Source organism: Triturus cristatus, chromosome 6 (assembly GCF_964204655.1).
Source record: "Triturus cristatus chromosome 6, aTriCri1.1, whole genome shotgun sequence".
Taxonomy (NCBI): Eukaryota; Metazoa; Chordata; class Amphibia; order Caudata; family Salamandridae; genus Triturus; species Triturus cristatus.
The window spans coordinates 986,280,904-986,298,572 of record NC_140589.1 but is presented as its reverse complement, the minus strand read 5'-3'; the positions used below and the strand labels follow the sequence as shown (position 1 = coordinate 986,298,572).

The 17,669-nt window shown below is 43.6% G+C and overlaps 1 protein-coding gene across 1 annotated transcript in view; it reads right to left on the bottom strand.

Moving 5' to 3' along the window:
* SEC23B (SEC23 homolog B, COPII component) overlaps positions 1-17,669 on the bottom strand; it is a 117,986-nt gene that overhangs the window by 35,206 nt on the left and 65,111 nt on the right. The window contains exons 14-16 of the mRNA XM_085611771.1: positions 16,639-16,716; positions 12,738-12,899; positions 8,960-9,046 (exon numbers count right to left, since the gene is read on the bottom strand). Of these exons, the coding sequence (XP_085467897.1) occupies positions 8,960-9,046; positions 12,738-12,899; positions 16,639-16,716 (327 nt within the window). The remainder of the gene's footprint in view (positions 1-8,959; positions 9,047-12,737; positions 12,900-16,638; positions 16,717-17,669) is intronic.

Sequence of the window (17,669 nt, the reverse complement as noted above, 5' to 3'; positions counted from 1 at the left end):
TAGAGCGTGTGGTAGAAGGCTGGAGGGGATGGGGGAATGGATTGAAGCCGTCCTTGTTTCAACTCCATGTTCTTGCTTGAAGCTCCTCCCCCCTCCCTTCGCCCCCTCTAGCATGTCTGCTTATTGCCCACTCCCCACTCTAGCTCTGTGCTTTCAGTAATCTAATACCTCCTGTTTTTTAGGGCTTACCTGGTAACGGTTTGTTCCACGGACGTTCTCACCCTTGCCGCTTATGCCTCTTGCCTCGCCTAAGCAGACCCCTGAAGATTCTACTGGGCTCAGCAGTTCTCTCGATAACAGACAGCTGTCTGAGCACTCCCAAAGTGAAATTTTAGGCTCCATTAGCATAACAAAACGCACCCTTTGCTGAAAACATTGGACGGGATTTATCGGCTTCATGTAAAGTGCAAGTTGCAGTCAACCTACACTCTTAATGAAGGTGTACAAGCATCGATTCAAGCTGCATACCCACTTGCAATAAGCCCTTACTTGGGGGCAGAGTCAAATGCCCATCGCGATTGTGGTAGCCTTTGTGCACCCACAGATCTGAATAATGCAGAGATCAGATCCATCGTCTACCATCAGCCTCACCTCCCCTACATCAGCTCGTGTCCTTCAGCATTATGCAGCAGTCTCAGTATGCACCAAGCGCTTTAGAGTGTAATAAGCTCTAGATTATACAAATGTAAACAATAAACTGGACCACGCCTCCTCCTGTGTTGTGCCTAGCTAAAAAGAAGCAGAGGCCTCATTGTGCCTGGCTTTTACCCCATTTGAAAGTGAAAAACTGCAATAAATCGGTGATTAAATATTTCTCTCAACCTTTGAGACTCAAGGAGTATGAAGTCACTTGAGGCTGGTGGCAGGTCACCTCACTGAAGGGAATGTAGAACAGCAAGTTATTTGGGAGGGCAGGATTTTCAGGTTAGGTATCCCTGAAGAATAAAAAGATTTGGTTATAAGTGATTTAGGCTACAGTTAGAGGTACTGAGTAAAGTACACAGTGCAGGGAGTTTTATCACCTGTCTCCTTTTTATCAACTCTCCTCATCTTCCAGCACTGACTCAAGCAGTAGCCTCCATCGTTAGGGCCTTTGAGTTTAATGGGGTGCAGCTCTACTGAGATGCGATGTCTGCTGCCGCTTTTCTGCAGTGTGTGTTGGGAGGTTCTGAAGAGCTTTATGGTGCGTGTACCCTGGGGAGTGATGTGTGTATGTCTTTTACTGCATGTTGTGAGTATGCACACAGGGGTGGATGTACATATGTCCATAGGGTGTGTGTCTATATATTTGAAAGTTGTGTGTGGACGGCAAGCAGGAATGTTTGCAAGGTGGGTGGGCGTCATTTCAGGAGGTTGTCTGTCTAGGTGGTCTCTGCAGGACTATATGTGCGCCTAGCATGTGCGAATCTGCATTAGCTGTGTTGCTGCAGATATTAAGCATCTGATGAAGTTCCTTCAGTGTGTGGGTGAATGCATCTTTGAAAATGTGTGTGTCTCTCCGGAGCACTTCCTGGTCGCTGCCTTCTATAGAGAGCTTTAAAATTGAAACCTTGAAAATGTCTGCTCTTGGACGATTCTGCTCTTCACTTCGCCAGCAGCTTCCCATTGATGGGAATTGAGTCAAGTGAGTGAATTAGGAAGGGCGAAAATAAATAAATAAATCAGGGGACAGACTATTCGAAATTAAAGAAGGAAATGCATAAAAACAAGAGAAAGTCATGAGAATTAAAAATATATCATTGAAAAAGGAAATGTGAAACCACAGTCCAGGGTACAAGAGAAAAGGGACAGAAAAAGGGAAAAGAATGGACATTATAAAGTAGTAAAGAAGATAATCTGCATGTTGTTGGATAAAATCTGTGAGTCAGATGCCAAATGGAACGTGCCAGTCACATCCTACTAGCTGTAATCTGCAGTTCACTTATACCAACCCTCGAGAGACGGTTCAGTGGATTCATAACAGGCTGCACAGATGCACGTTTACTTTGCAAGTGATGGGTCTTAATCGCAGAACTAGACAACAATCTGTGTATATTCCCTAAGATCACATTTTACAATACCGTTACTATTACAATACCGTTACTATTACAAACCAGAGGAGCGGGGGCTAGGGAGCACGGCAGCGAAGCGAACGCGCACTGCTGCGCATGCTGGCCACCGACGGGAATGGGCGGAGCAAAGGCGGGCATGCGCCCGCCTTTGCCCAATTGCGTGCTGGCTTTTTCTTTTTCTTTTTAAAAGCACACAAAAGCCAATAGAGCCGCAGAAAGCAAAACCACACGCACGAGCGTGTGAGCAGCTTTTAGAACCCCATACAAAAGGGCTATCGCTGCGCGAGCAGTGCTGCGCACTGCAACACAGGCACGAGCCCTAAAAATAGCAAGTATCTTTATATATGTTTAGGCATCAGAGAAAAATCATTCAGGTAAGTAGGTTTTCAAATATAAATTATTTTCACATTAGAAAGTGGGCACTGCAATTTCTGAGTTCTGCAATGTTATCCTATGGAAGGAAGAACAAGTTCTGCAAACAGGTACAGTAAATCGACTTACCGGACCAATATACAGGAGTTAAGGTGAGTGGTGGGCACGGTCCAAGGCAGCACCAACAGCGGCACGAGGGCGGGGCAAATCCACATTGGGATCCCAATGCATTTAAATGGGATCGATCTCTGTAAAAAGAGGCTGCAGACTAAACCTAGAAGGCCCGTCGGGCTGAACCAGCGAGTGGGCTCAGGCCTTGCGATGCTCGGAATGTGGGGGCGCACCTTTAGTCCTCTCTTCCAAGGTCCAGGGGGGACGGATGCAGAAGTGTCTTTAGGTCATCGGGTTTGTCTTACCAGAACAGAGGCGGTCATAGGTGCCTGCATGCAGAGGCTGCAGGCGACAATGGGGGTCCAGGAGGGGTGAGACTACGATGAGCCAGGGAACCTTGTTGGCACCATTTGCCTCTTTCAGCTCGGGCTGGAGGCGACAGGCGCAGTGGTTGCTTCAGGTGTCTAGTTTTGTGGGTTCCGGGGGCCCCAGAGTCTCTTCTTTGAAGTTTCTTCTTGAACAGGTCCGCTGTTCCCGGGAGGTCTGGAGTCTTTTTCGAAGATAGACAGTCCTGCCAAGTTTCCAGGGCACCGCTGCAGAACGAGTTGACTTTTGGCACAGTTTTTAACAAGGGCTGCAGACAGGCCAAGTCAGGCGCTCTCTTCAGTCTTCCTCTGCGGCTCTTCGGTATCCCCTCTCTTCTTAGGTCATTAGGATTTCCTTCTCAGGTGCCAGGAACTCCCCTAAATACTGAACTTAGGGGCATTAGGGGAGAGTAGGGTAGTAGCCAATGGGCCTTGGGGTCACTACTCCCCCTATATGACCACTTCCTGTGGTAAGTTTGCATAACCCTGTCCCAAACTTTTTAGGTATGCTGTCACAAAGATGGCTACCTCAGAAAAATCGTGTCTACCTGGCTGCTAGCCTACCTTAAGGGTAGTACTCGTCTGGAGATGGCACGCTTACCTGGAGGGGATGGGGGGTGTTCCTCTACTGTAAAGGGAGCCAGATTCGCATTCCAAAGGTGACTCCTGTGAAGCTCGCCAGCCCAAAGAGGCCAATCAGCAGCTCATTCTGTGGGAGGGGGTGTTACACCCTCTTCCCGGACTGGCCTTTGTTTCTGATCTCCTGAGAGCAAAAGGCTCTTGCTCCAGGAGTTTAGAAACTGGTCGAGTGGCAGGCTGGCAAGAACTAGTCACCAAGCACATCAGAGTCTGGTAGGTTTTCAGGGGGCATCTCTAAGATGCCCTCAGAGTGCATGTTTTGAGAAATCCAACACAGGCAACAGTGTGGGTTTATCAAGACGAGATGTTTAGTACCAAACATCCCTATTTTCAGTAAAGCCATCATATAACTAGGGAACTAGTTTTCATCAGTGTTCAGAATATGGTTTAAGATGGATTCCTGTTTCACTTGCACTAGCAGCAGTTTAGTTTAGTTTTAGTTTTATATATTTATAGAGCGCGTGGTTACACCAAACGGTGTGTCCCCGCGCTAAGACACAAGAGAGAGAGAGCTGTTACAAGAGAAGAGAGGCGCTAGCTCTATATCTATGAGACTTCGGTCCTGCTATACAGCCACGTTTTTAGTTGTTTGCGGATTTTTTTTCGGAATTCTCTGTTCCTAGGGCTATTGGCAAAGTGTTCCAAGTTTTTGCCGCCTGATACCTGAAGGAGCGGGCTCCTAGTCTGGCTTTGTATATCCTCGGTACCTTTACCAAGGCCTTACCTAAGGATCGCAGATTCCGACCAGGTGTGTATTCCATTAGGAGAGAATGAAGGTATTTGGGGCCGGACTTCCTGAGGATGCGATGGCCGTAGCACAATGCCTTAAAAATGACCCTCTTTTCCACTGGCAACCAGTGCAGTTCTTTCAGGGCATTCTCCGAGTTTGCTCTTCTAGGTAGGCCGAGTACCAGTCGAGCAGCGGCCTTTTTTACCCTCTAAAGTTTGGCTAGTCCCCCTTTAGTGGCTCCAAGATATAGAACATTGCCATAATCCAGTTGCGAGGTTATTGTCGCGTGGACAATTGTTTTCCTGGCACTAGAAGGCAGAAGATCTAGGATCTTTCGCAGGATTTTTATAGCTCCATAGCATTTGCCCGCAATCCTATGAATCTGGTTGATGAAGTTCAGCTCGGAGTCGAAATAGATTCCTAAATTTTTAACTTCAGTTTTCGGGTTGGGCAGTTGGCCTAATGATTCTGGCCACCATGCAGATGACCAAATAGTTGGCGATCTGCCCACAACCATTACCTCTGTTTTGTTTCCATTTAGTTTGAGGCAGTGGTTGGACATCCAATTCGCGACTTCTAATAGGCATTTAGAGAAGCGGGTGGCTGCTTGCTCCTCATTTTGTGATAGCAGAACAATTAGCTGCGTATCGTCAGCATATGAAACAATCGATACGTTATGTTGTTCCACATGCTCAGCTAAGGGACTTACATATAGATTAAAAAGAGTAGGACTCAGTATAGAGCCCTGAGGAACCCCCTGAGTAAGAGGCATACTCTTAGATAGGTATGGTTTTTGCGCCACTCTAATACTTCGGCCAGAGAGGAAGGACACCAACCAGCTCAAGGCCATATTCCTAATGCCACATGCTTCCAGTTTTTGTAGGAGCAGCTGATGTGATACGGTGTCGAAAGCCGCACTGAGATCAAGAAGGATCAGCGCGGCAGTATCACCTTCATCGGCATGTTTCCTCAGTGCTTCCGTGGCATGGAGTAATGCCGATTCGGTTGAGTGAGCGCTTCTAAAACCTGACTGTGAAGGGTGTAGTAGATCGTATTTATTTATGTGATCCGTTAATTGTTTGTTGGTTATTTTCTCTGCAATCTTTGCTACAAAAGGCAATAGAGAAATTGGGCGTAGGTTTTCTAGTACTATATGTTTAATTATAGTATTCTTTTTCACAGGTTTGACAATAGCTTGTTTCCATTTCGCGGGGACCAAACCTTCTTGGAAGGAGCGAGAGATAATATCTAAAATATGTGGCACGATAGGGTTGGTTCCTTCCATAATTAGATCAGGTCTTGCAGCATCTACGGGGGAGCCAGATTTTATTCCTCTAGCTATGTCCGTAAGTACAGCTAGACTGTGGATAGTAAATTCGTCCAGCGTCCCTTCTACGTAAGGATTTTTGTCAGAGTTATTTGTGCTGGTACCTAATCTAGCCTCTATAGGGAAGGTTTCGTAGATGTTCTTGACCTTCACGGCAAAGAACTCAGCTATCTTATCGCAGCTCTCCCTAGAGGTAGGTTGTTCATTAAACTCTTTCTGCGTTTTCAGCGACTTCAATATGGTAAATAGTACCTTAGGGGCATTCCTGGCTCTTTGAATTTTTTCTGTATAGAATGTGCCTTTGACTTTCTTAATTTGTGAGTGATATCGTTTGAGCTCGTGCCTGTACTCTTCTCTGGCCTTATTGCAGTAGTCCTTCCTCCATGTTCGCTCAAGCTTTTTACATTTTTTTTTGGCCTCCGCCAGTTCCTTATTCAACCATGGTGCGGTAGCACCCAGCCTTTTCGGGATCCTCGTACTCCAAGGTGCTATCTCGTTTAGCGTCTCGGAGATCCATGAATCCAGTTGGTCATTAGCACGGTTAGTGTCTTTGTCCAATCTGGGTTCCCTCTCTATCAATGCCTGAGAAAAGGAAGTGGAATTAAATTTGTTCCAATACCTTGTAGTAATTTTCTTATTGGGCTGTTTAGGTTTTTTTATGTGTGAGGGTATTGAAAAAGGGACTAGGTAGTGGTCTGACCAAGGAATAGGACATGGTGCTCCAACAATTAACTCTTCACAGTTAGTAAAAATTGGATCTAATATATGACCCTTTTGATGAGTTTGTGTTGTGACCCTTTGAGCCAGATTTAATGTCAGCAGGTCCTTACATAGGGTATTCATTTCGTGGTTCTGCTTATTGTCAAAATGAATATTTAAGTCACCAAGCACCATAAAATTGTTATGTCTGAGGGCTGGTTGCACTATTATATCTTCCAGACTTGCTATAAATGCAGTTGCTGGGCCAGGTGGTCTGTAAATTAGAAACCCGGCTAATGTGGTGCCCTCTATAGTTGATAGAATGAATGAAAAAGCTTCACAATTATTTATGTCAGCTTGTTTAACATCGCATTTCATAGTGGCTTTATGGTTTATGGCGATACCGCCTTCAGCTTGGTCCATACGGTCCTGCCTCACCATCCTGTACTCATCATTAATGGTGTCCAGAACATCTGGGGTGGAGCTCTCATTAAGCCATGTTTCTGTCAGAAATAGGTCATCTAACGTTTTCTCATCTAACAGATCCTTGATTTCATATTTGTGTTTAGCTAGTGATCTGCAGTTGAGCAGAGCCAAAAGCAAAGTAGAATCATTGGTAATCTGTGTCTCTGACCTGAGGTTGGTTTGACAATGCCAGCACTTCAGTGTGTTACTATCTACACTTAGTCTATGCTTACATGCTGAATTCAATGTTTTTGATAATATGAGTAGCTCCCTTCTAGTATACGTAATCCTATTCCGAGATGTTATGGAGTCAGGGGTCCTGGCCCTTGGGCCCGGTCTGGCGCAGACGGGCTTGCCTTTGGTGCACCGGCGGCGCGCCCGCTGCGCGCGTCTGCTGCGCAGTCGCCTGCCCATCTGTTTAAGTAGAGGAGTCAGGTTAACTCCTCCCCCTCCTCCGTGCCAGAAATGCGTCTGTCTGCCCGGCTGCGCCCTCCACACAATCGGCACAAGCCGTGATGGACCGGGGCGGGCGGAGCAGCAGTGCGGGAGACAGGTAAGAGGAAGTGGGAAAGTGGCACAGATTAAGACAGTATGCACAATTTAAAAAACATAATATTCTGTTTTAAAACGCGCTCACTCGTAATAAAATCCGTGTATCTCCGCGCAGTTAAAAACAATATCCAGCAAGTAAAAGAGATAAAAGACTTGAGATGCTAAAAGCACATACTCTCGCTCCGCTGACCAGCACCGGGGCATATCTGCTCATGTGGATAGGCCCTCACATAGAATATTCAGCACCCTGCCATAGGACTGTCAGGCCTGCCATAGGGGTGGCTTACAAATATCATATGGAGTGGTAGGGGGCCTGGCACACAGGGATGTGCGACGGGTCCCATTTTCTCCTTTGTCTGCACCAAGACATGCAGCCTGCAATGGCAGTCGTGCATGTGCTTGGTGAGGGGTCCCTTAGGGTGGCACAATTCATCGTGCAGCCCTTAGGAACCCCCTTTAGTACCGCAGGCCTTAGGAACCAGGTTACCATTTGCTAGGGACTTAGACGGTGCTAAAGGTTTGTCAAGGGGGGGGGGGGGGGGGTAACAATTGTACTGTTTTATGTTTAAAGTATTTTATTGTTGCTGCGAAGACATATCAATATATAGCATCTGACTCAGCATCAACATTCCGCCTCATCAGTTATAAATTGTACTGTTTTGAGAAGGAGCTCTGGCACTGGGGACCTGTTAGCAAGAACCCAGTGCACTTCCAGCCTAAATCACATCATGTACCAGGAGAAAAGAGGGGGAAACCATGTCAAAAAGGGGCACTTTTCTACAGGCATACAACATTTAAACAGGAGTGTATTTAGTGTGGGTGCCCTCTCAGACCTGCTGTTTTAAGTCAAAGCAGCACTCGGCCTAATCTGACTAACATTAAGCGAGTTATGGTTGAAACGTTGAGTTGAACAGTTGGAAAACTCTGCTGCCCAGCTTTGCGGACTACTCACTCATCAGGCCAAATGTTTTTGTATATCAGAGAAGCAGAAAGTTTAAGTGATTTTTTTCAGGGAGATTACTCACCAAATATTGCAGTTGGGGATTTGGGAGAACGGTGAAGGGGGCGCATCTGTTATCATTACAAGTTATTCCTCCTCCCACATATTCTATCCTGATGCAAGTAGCTGCAAGCTCCTACCCTCACCCTCCTCTTTCCTTCCCTCATCCTAGTTCTGTGTGAAAGGATGCTGAGCTAGGGGAAGTGTGAAAGGGACGCTGTTAACCACTACCACTTAGGACTGCAATGCTGTCCTAGCACCTTGTGGGAGACCTTGTTGTAAAATAACTGGCCATAACTGGAAATACGGGGTCTGAGTGAAATGCAGTCCCCAATGATGGAGGTGAAGGACTGGTTGCTGCTCTACAGGTCTGTCATGCGCCACTGAAGAAAGGAAAGTTTCTATTAGTTATTTTGGTTCTGTTGTAAAGAAGCCACACACACACACACACACACACACACACACATCATTTTCATTACCAAGCATCAGTTTATCTGTGGAAGGAGGAGTGTTCACTGTATCTTTCACCGCAAGAAAGCACTCACTTATCGTGTAAAGTGCTATTTATCTGCTAATATGCTGTAGGAGACAGTTGGAGCAGAGCCTTTCACCTAAATGCAGAGTTAATAATTGCTACACATAACATACCTCGCCAAGATAGATGACAATCTGGAAAAAGGTATCCATGAGCAGAATTCGGTCTTGCAAAATGCTGCTGCTATCCAAGAGAACGGGCTAGGGCAAAAAAACATGAAACTGGTTAAGTAAGAAATTAAAGGGTAACACCCAAAATCAATCACATCAAGGTATTTTACACCAGAGGAACCCCTTCTCTAGTACAGCTTGTATGAGGACACAATTACATGTTGATTCCTGGTTTTAACTAGCTGACTAGAAGATTCATGCGACAGGAAGGAATGGCTGATATTTATAAGTAAAATGCTAGCCTCTAACAAGAAGAGTGGATTTCCGCCTGAGTAATTATTAGTAAAAGACATCACATTAAAAAACAAAATTAAACTGACTGACTCTTCAAAGATGAAAAGAAATTGGAAATGCGGTAAGTTTTCACTTTCAGTATCCTTCTTTCCCTTTAAACGTGTCTCCAATGCAGGTAAAGATTTTTGTCTACATATGCTGTGATAAATGATCATTAAACCAGGGTCTGAGCAATCTGTGATGTTGATATAAATTAAAAGTAGACAAACTGGAATTCCTTTTAAACTGCCTAAGTTTCCAAGGAGCCTTGCCTTGCTAAATCCACAAACTTCTGAACAGTCATCCAGAGGAACTAAGCCTCAACCCCCAACTCATTATCCTTAAAAAAAAAGAAAAAAAAATTTAAAGACACATTTCCGCTTTTTCCTTAATGTTCCATTCAGTTATTTTCCCCTACTTGCCTCCGCCAGGCCAAGTTCACTCTTCCTATTTATTTCCTTTATACGGGCAGCACTCTGTTGCTCGGTCAATGCTACACATATTCCGTTAATAAACTGATAAGACTAACTGGGTTAATTGCATACTTTGAATGCTACAGATTATTGAAGATTATATACAGCAGATACGAAACCCTTGGCAGAGGTTATGAAGCTCACATTTCTACGCCGGAGGTTGCCTGGGCCTTATTTGGGTTTGATAAATGAATTAGAATTTCTTCAATGCAGAGTTCCTGCATCAGAGGATAGGAATTAATATTCAGTGTAAATCAATCAATCAGGGAATTGCAAGCGTGCTACTCACCCATAAGGGTCTCAAGGCGCTGAAGGGGGGTCCGCAGATCTGTTTAGCTGAAGAGCCAGGTCTTGAGGGTTTTCCTGAAGGTTTTCAGGGAGGGGGCGCGTCTGATGTCTGTCAGTAGCTTGTTCCAGGTCTTGGCTGCAATGTGAGAGAAGGATCTTCCGCCTGCTCTGTGGATGCGCGGGGTTTTGGCCAGTGCGAGGTTGGAAGATCGGAGGTTTCTTTTGGGTACATGGAAGTTGATTCTGTTGTTGAGGTATTTGGGTCTGTTGTTGTGTATGCATTTGTAGGCGTGAGTGAGGATTTTGAAAGGGACTCCTTTCTCCACAGGGATCCAGTGGAGACTTCATAGGTGTTGGCTGATGTGTTCATGTCAGGGGAAGCAGAGGACGAGTTTGGAGGCAGTGTTCTGTATTGTCTGGGGTTTGTGGAGTAGGGACTTGTTGATGCCAGTGTAGAGTGCGTTTCCATAGTCCAGTCTGCTGGTGATGAGTGCGTGGGTGACTGTCTTCCTTGACACGGGGGGGGGGGGGGGGGGGGGATCCACTTGAAGGTCTTGCAGAGGATGCGGAGGGTGTTGAAGCAGCTGGAGGTGACGACGTTGACCTGTCGATTCATGGTGAGTGATGAGTATAGTACGATGCCGAGGTTTTTGGCGTGGTCTGAGGGGGTAGGTGGGCTTCTGAGGGCGGTCGGCCACCAAGTGCTGTCCCATGCAGAAGGGGTGGTACGGAGGACGAGGACTTCTGTTGATGAGAGGATGAGCTGGGTGTCGTCGGCGTAGGATACGATGTTGAGGCCATGTTGTCGGACGATGGCTGCGAGGGAGGCCATGTAGATGTTGAAGAGGGTGGGGCTCAGTAATGAACCCTGTGAGACGCCGTAGGAGATTTTGTTGGGCTCGGAGAGGAAGGGTGGGAGTCTGATCCTTTGGCTTCCTCCGGTGAGCAATGATCGGATCCAGTCCAGGGCTGTTCCTTGTATGCCTGCGTCGTGTAGTCTGGCGACTAGTGCGCGATGGGAGACGGTGTCGAAGGCCGCTGATAGGTCGAATAGGAGGAGGGCTGCGGAGTGGCCTTGGTCCAGGAGGGTTCGGATATAATCTGTGGCGGCGAGTAGGGCGGTCTCTGTGGTGTGGTTGCTTCGGAATCTGGTTTGGGACGGGTCGAGGACGGCGTCCTCTTCAATGAATCGTGTCAGTTTCCTGTTAACTGTTTCTCTGCAACTTTGGCTGCGAAGGGGAGGAGCGAGATGGGCCGATAGTTCTTGAGGTCGGTGGGGTCAGCTGTGGGCTTATTGAGCAGGGGTCTGACTTCTGCGCGCTTCCAATCGTCTGGGAAGGTGGTGTTGATGGTGCGTTGTAGTTTGGGTGCAATGGCGGCTGCGGCTCTGTGACATTTATGCGAACAAAATGATCTGAAAGTGAAATTTATTGATCCAGACTGAAAAGATCAGTGGGCATTTACACCCTCTAGTTGAACACACTACAGCATGCAATCCAAAATGTTGAGTGTCCGCTGCAGCAGTTTTACAGAAGAGACAGGAGCAGTTCTACAAGAAGGAACTATGCCTATAAAAATGATTTCCCTCAAACTCCTATCTATGTGGATGGTCCAAACGTTTTGGCAAGCCATTTCCTATGCTGGCAAATGAATCCTGCAAAGACCAGCAGTAAATTCACTGCCAGGGTAGGAATTGAAAGCTCAAGCTACATTTTCCATAAGAATGTGAGAGAAAATCCTTTCAACAGAAGAAAAACATTTTCTCATGTAAAAAATGTATTTCACATTTCCACAACTTGTGCTCCAGCGGGCAATTCACTCGAGTATGCATAGTGGCAAGAAGAGGATCCCATCAAACAAATGTGTAACTATATACATTGCTGCCCTCTGCTATTCAAAAGAGAAGGCCCAAAATTAGAACCGGTTTTGTTAGGCACACTGTCAAAATGAAAGGTGAAAAATGGGACTATTACTTCCAAATGGTTCCCACCGTGGCACAACCTGTTGCCTCGGATGGCCTGCCATGTTTATAGGTATAACCGGTGTATTTCTGACATTTAATTTAAATAAGAGCTGTGCATAAGGAAAACAATGCATTTTAACATTTAGAACCTTTGAAGAATGATATTGATCCCAAGAAACTTCTCCTGTTATCTTTAAATGTTTTAGATCTGTTTAATTGGACTTTCAACATTTTCCACTCCTTGGAGCTGAACAAAACACCTAAGCAGTTTATAACGTTTTTAGTACTAATTGATCATTTAAACAGTTCACGACAGACTCAAATTACAGGTCTTAATATTAATCAACAAAATGGTACTAAATGGTATTAAATCTAGCTCTGTCCAAGTTTGAGCCTTTGATTAGCTGCTTGTACTCAACCAATCAAACTACTGTGCCAACTAAAAAGCATGTTCAAGAGAAACAATGAAGGCCATGATGGAACAATTCCCTAATGAAAGCAACAAATAAAGTCATAAAAACGAATGTCCGATAAAAAAAACACTCACAGGATAATTTTTCTAAATCAGACATAGGCACTATTTTTTAACAACACTCTTCTGTTAAATAAATACATACGAATTCGGCCAGCAAATTAAAAGAATGAAGATGGAAAGAAATCTTGGATTATACATTTAAATCTAGTTTTTGTTCCCAAGTTAATATTCAACCCATGGTGTCCTTACCTCAGGTGGCCCATGGAAAGAGTAAGAATACAGAATAGGTTGGATCATAATGAGAGACTGGGTCAGGTCTTGTCTGGTGAAATGGTGCCGATAGTAAGACGATTCATCAGGACTGTTATTGAACACTTGAAGGAATGGTGATCTTCGTAAATGGAACATAAACTACAGCCACAATAAGAAAAGAGACAAATCACAGCTTAAATTAACCATTGAGACTCTGCTCAAGACTGCGACAGATCCACTAAAACTGGAAACAAATTAGGTCTTTAGTTCGTCAATTCATTTTAGGTCCATATTAAGTGTCCTCATTATCTATTATTTTCAACAATATACATATGACAAAGAGAGTACATAATAAATAGAATGTACTGGAAGTGAACTCACATCTAAAGAGAATAATCAAGAATAGATAAAATTATCAAGTACAAATGCTATTCGTAGCAATGATTATACAACTGCACATCCAAACTACCAATGTTGGGGTCAAAGTAACCAAATCACACTAATATAAAATAAAAAGAACACAGTGCTTTCATAGTATTCTACACCCTTCTACCATCTGGGTGTAAGTTGATCATGTATCAAAAGAGTTCACAATCCAACACTACTAAAAGTCAGATGATACCGAAGCACAGCTGGCAGCTGACAATTTAAAACGTTGTTGGTCTTTAGAATCAGTAATGTGATTGAATAACGCAGTCTGGACTGTATGAACAAGTGAGTAATTCAGAAAGAAGGCTGTGATGAGCCCATACTAGAATACAAGTATTCAACAGAGTTTCATGCAAAATACAAAGCCACTTAGTCATTCCTTTTTACCTTTGAGAATACACAATCATCTATATCTCAGACAATTCCAATTGTTATTTGACCTGATTTGAATACGTCATATTGGGTTGAACACTGTGGATTATTTAAACAACTTTTTTCATTAGTCCAAATTGGATCAAGCCTGGAAAAACAAGCATTGGCAAAGCCAATAGGCCTCGCTGTCTCTGGCTGCTTCATAGCTCTTTTTTTCCCCAGCCCTGCTGCACAGCAGCCTTACTGCATGACTAAAAAACCATTGACGGACCAAGTAGCTCTCTCGTAGGACAGAACTATCAGCTTTGCCAATGCTTTTTATGTTCAGATTGGAAACCATTGTTTTCTTCTGGGAAATTGCCTACGGTAGGGAGCATGGTGGCCTATTGTAAGCAGGATGGATTTGTGTTTTAGTGAAAAACATCACAGTGCCTCTCACATGAATCATTTAAGAGAAACAACCTTGCACTACAGGGTACATTTTTCGGTGAGCACATCTGGCTGGTTCACTATCAAATCTCCAGCCTACCTTGGAATGGGAACCTTGAAGGAGAGCCTCATAGCTTTTCCAAGCATATGTTTTATCGGGTGGCACCACAATAGGGCAATGTGCTTGATCTCATATTTTCATTGTGAGAAATTTGGTTACCACCCTCTCCCCAAGACAGGAAAATAGCCACAGGCACTTTGTTCTCAGATGGAACAGTATGGTATTTATGTAATTAAATGAAGGACATTTAAAAGAAGGTGAAGAACGGAAATTATAATTAGTAACTTACTTTAATTTACCACTCAAAACGTGGATTATGAGAGCAGTGCAATAAGTGACAGTGCTGTTATTCAAGTCAGTGGAAATCCTTTTATTGAACTTAGAATTATGAATGGCTGAGTTGGCCCGGTGTAATTCAAAATATGACCTAACGATCACGGACTGAGATCATTGTACTGCTAAAATACATTCTTAAAGTACGTTTGTTTGTGCTGATTTGGGTCCGAAATAAGCAGCCGTGGAGTTCTGAAAGAGCACTGAAAACTATCTGTTTTGCATTCATTGTGGATGCAAATGAAAGAGAAATAGGATTTTAAAAAGTGTCCAGAAGTACAGTCATTTGAGAGAAATGTGACCGAGAGGTGTGGGTGTGTGTCCCTGGTGAGGCAGCCAAGTGAGCTCAGCCCTTGCCCCGGATATGTACCGTGACTTTTGTCTAAGTCATGAGATTCAGTGCAGGTAATGCCACATTCGCCTTTCATTCTTTCGGGTCGAAAATTGACTGTGCATATAAAAAACACCAGGTATTGTTCGCTGCGCACAATGAAACTGAAGTCAGCGCTAAGGACATACTTAGATCTACATCACGGAACACAACGGGAGGGCAAGCATCAAAAAACTAAACCAGACCAATTGGCTTGATCAGTCAGCATTGTTGGCACTTTTTTGCACTAGTCTATTTTTTACAGTACTGCTTGGAGTCTGATTTCAACCAAAATGTTTGTCTTGCCTGCCTCGCGCTGTCAAAAAAATAGCATTGTGAAGGCTGAACGCTGAAATGGCATGAATGTGTTTCAAAGCAGACTCCCTGTAGAAAATAAAATGAAGATTGCAAGCACGTCATTCAATCTCCTGTCCATGTATGCGCACGGACAAGTAAACAAACCAAGCAACAATACAGGAAGGGGAAACAACAACTACGACAGAGAAAGCAACTGCGCAGGAAGAGGGCAAGGGGGATCAAAATCGCTTTGGAGCGAGCAGGAGGTAGGGGGAAGTGGGAGGAGGAAGAAATAGTACCTCAAACACGACAGGAGCAGCGGACGGACACTTATTACGTTTGATTAATCTGTGCATGGGCCCTGCTCCACAGAAAGGATCAGAAATGAAGTTAAGGCAGCACCTGCCAATTAAAGTGGCTACAAAGAAGAGGGACACTGCAGCCAACAAACGTTAAGCAATTGGAGGACTCCATGCCCAATTTGTAAGTAATATTGTCTCCTAAGCGAGACACAAACTCTAGTGCATGCTAAGCGAGACACAAACTCTAGTGCATGTTCTCGCAGGCTAGACCCTAAAAAAGCATGTAAGCAAAACACATGTCGGCTGCCGGCTGTGGTGTATGGATTCTCAATCAATATTTGTGTGAACACTTGGGACATTTTATGAATAAACCACTTTAACTCTTGAACCAATTTGAAATGACTCGTCAATGTAACTACATTGACTAAACATTACATGTGCTTCAGTATGATTTGATTTTTTTAAAATCCTTTTTTATTAATTTTAAGTATCATTTGATTGTTAGTAGATAAAATCATCAGAAGAGTCTATCTAGTTTTAGGTATCAGAGATTTTCAAATCCATTTAATTGAAGAAAGCTCTTTAAATTATAAAGGGTTACTCTCCTCTTGTAGCTCAACTACCTAATGTCATTAATCCTTTTTCCTCTGACCACAAATGGGAATGGCACTTAAAACATTGGCTTACAAAAACAACCAAAATCATTGAAGTATAAAGCCACAGTATAATGTTCTTCTCTTGGAAACCCAATGAAAATGAAGCCCTTCCTGTAGGCCTTCGAGTGAATTGGTAGTGTGATATTGAACTACTGAGTAATTGGAAGGTCTCTTGACTATAGGCAATTATACAGCCGGAACCCCATCCTCAAACTTACCAACCGGCACTCCCAAATACCTTCTTCATAATTAAATTTAATCTTCAAGGAGCTCAACTGGAAGCATACACTTTATAAGTAATCACAACAATAATCCACACAAGTTATTGACAAAACAATTGTGTTTTATTGCCAGCTAATTTTAACTGCTGCCCTAAAGCATTAGATTCTTTACTACTAAAAATTGAAATAAACAACTTTGCAAACCGCAATAAGCACACCCGAATTGAGGCATGCATTTTTCTAGTAACGGTTTTTGAATTACATCCAAACTAAGATAGCAAAAAGAAAGATCTCCCACCCGCCTCCTTCCCCTCCCCTTCACCCCCGCTCTTCTTTAAATGAATGTAGTGGTTCGATTTCACTGAAGGTACATTGTAGAATTTCATTTACACCTCAAAGAGAAACACCATGCATCGAGAGGTACTTACTTGTGGGTAGAGGGAAAATGATTCAGATAATCTAAAAGATGTTGGGTCATCTTTGTTGTACTGTCCAAACTTTTGGCACTGTAGGAAAAATGTGGGCACATTACTGAGTATGCAGTTACACAACTTTGAGAATTAGAAATTGTGACTTAAAAAAGGATGTGTCAAGGTTGTGCACTGTCTAATTTCATGTGTACTTTTATCACCATGTTTACATTCATCTCAAACACAACACCCAGGTAGCTCATTTTAAGGCTCTGAACCTAAAACTGTAAAAATATGTCATGCATATAATACTAGGTCAAGAGCAAAAAAAGGCGAGGAATAGCCCTGTGTGAATATGGGTAACAACAGAGATTGAGACATCCCTTATTTAAAGCGCTTTGAATGATCTGAAGTGTCACAGCATCAGAGCTTAGAGAACAAGTTTTATATGAGATTAAAGGGGACAAGAAAAGTCAAGGAATGTTATGAGCATTTCTGCAGTAACCTTTTAGTAAGCTTTAAGTGACTTCACATTCTATGCTATTTTACCAGTCTAAACCAAAAAGAACAAGCCAAGGGGAGGAAATGGGAGAAAAACATAAAATAAGTTGTCATCCCAGTAATCATAGAACTGTAGATGGAAGTGACCCATTAGATTATCATGCGACACATTGTGCTGTGTTACAAAATTGAATGTTAAATGTGAAAGCTTGGAGAGCGGTGGCTATTCTGGAGGTTTAACTAGTAAAATACACTAATAGAGTTTACTCTATGATCACAATCTGATATGATAGGTGTCCCAGTCAAGCCTAAGTGCCAAACAATGTTTAAACTCTAGAAAATCACCTGGGTGTGAATAGGAAGAAAAAGACAATGCTAGGACACAGTGAAGACAGGAGAACATAAACGACAATCAATCCAATTACATGTTCATCTCTTATGGATGGAGTGTAGTTCTATTCTTCTAAAAACTATGATTTCACTTGTTTTAGTACTCTCTAGCATTGGCATACTGGCACTCTGAAACAAACTGTGTCAATTCCTTCCTT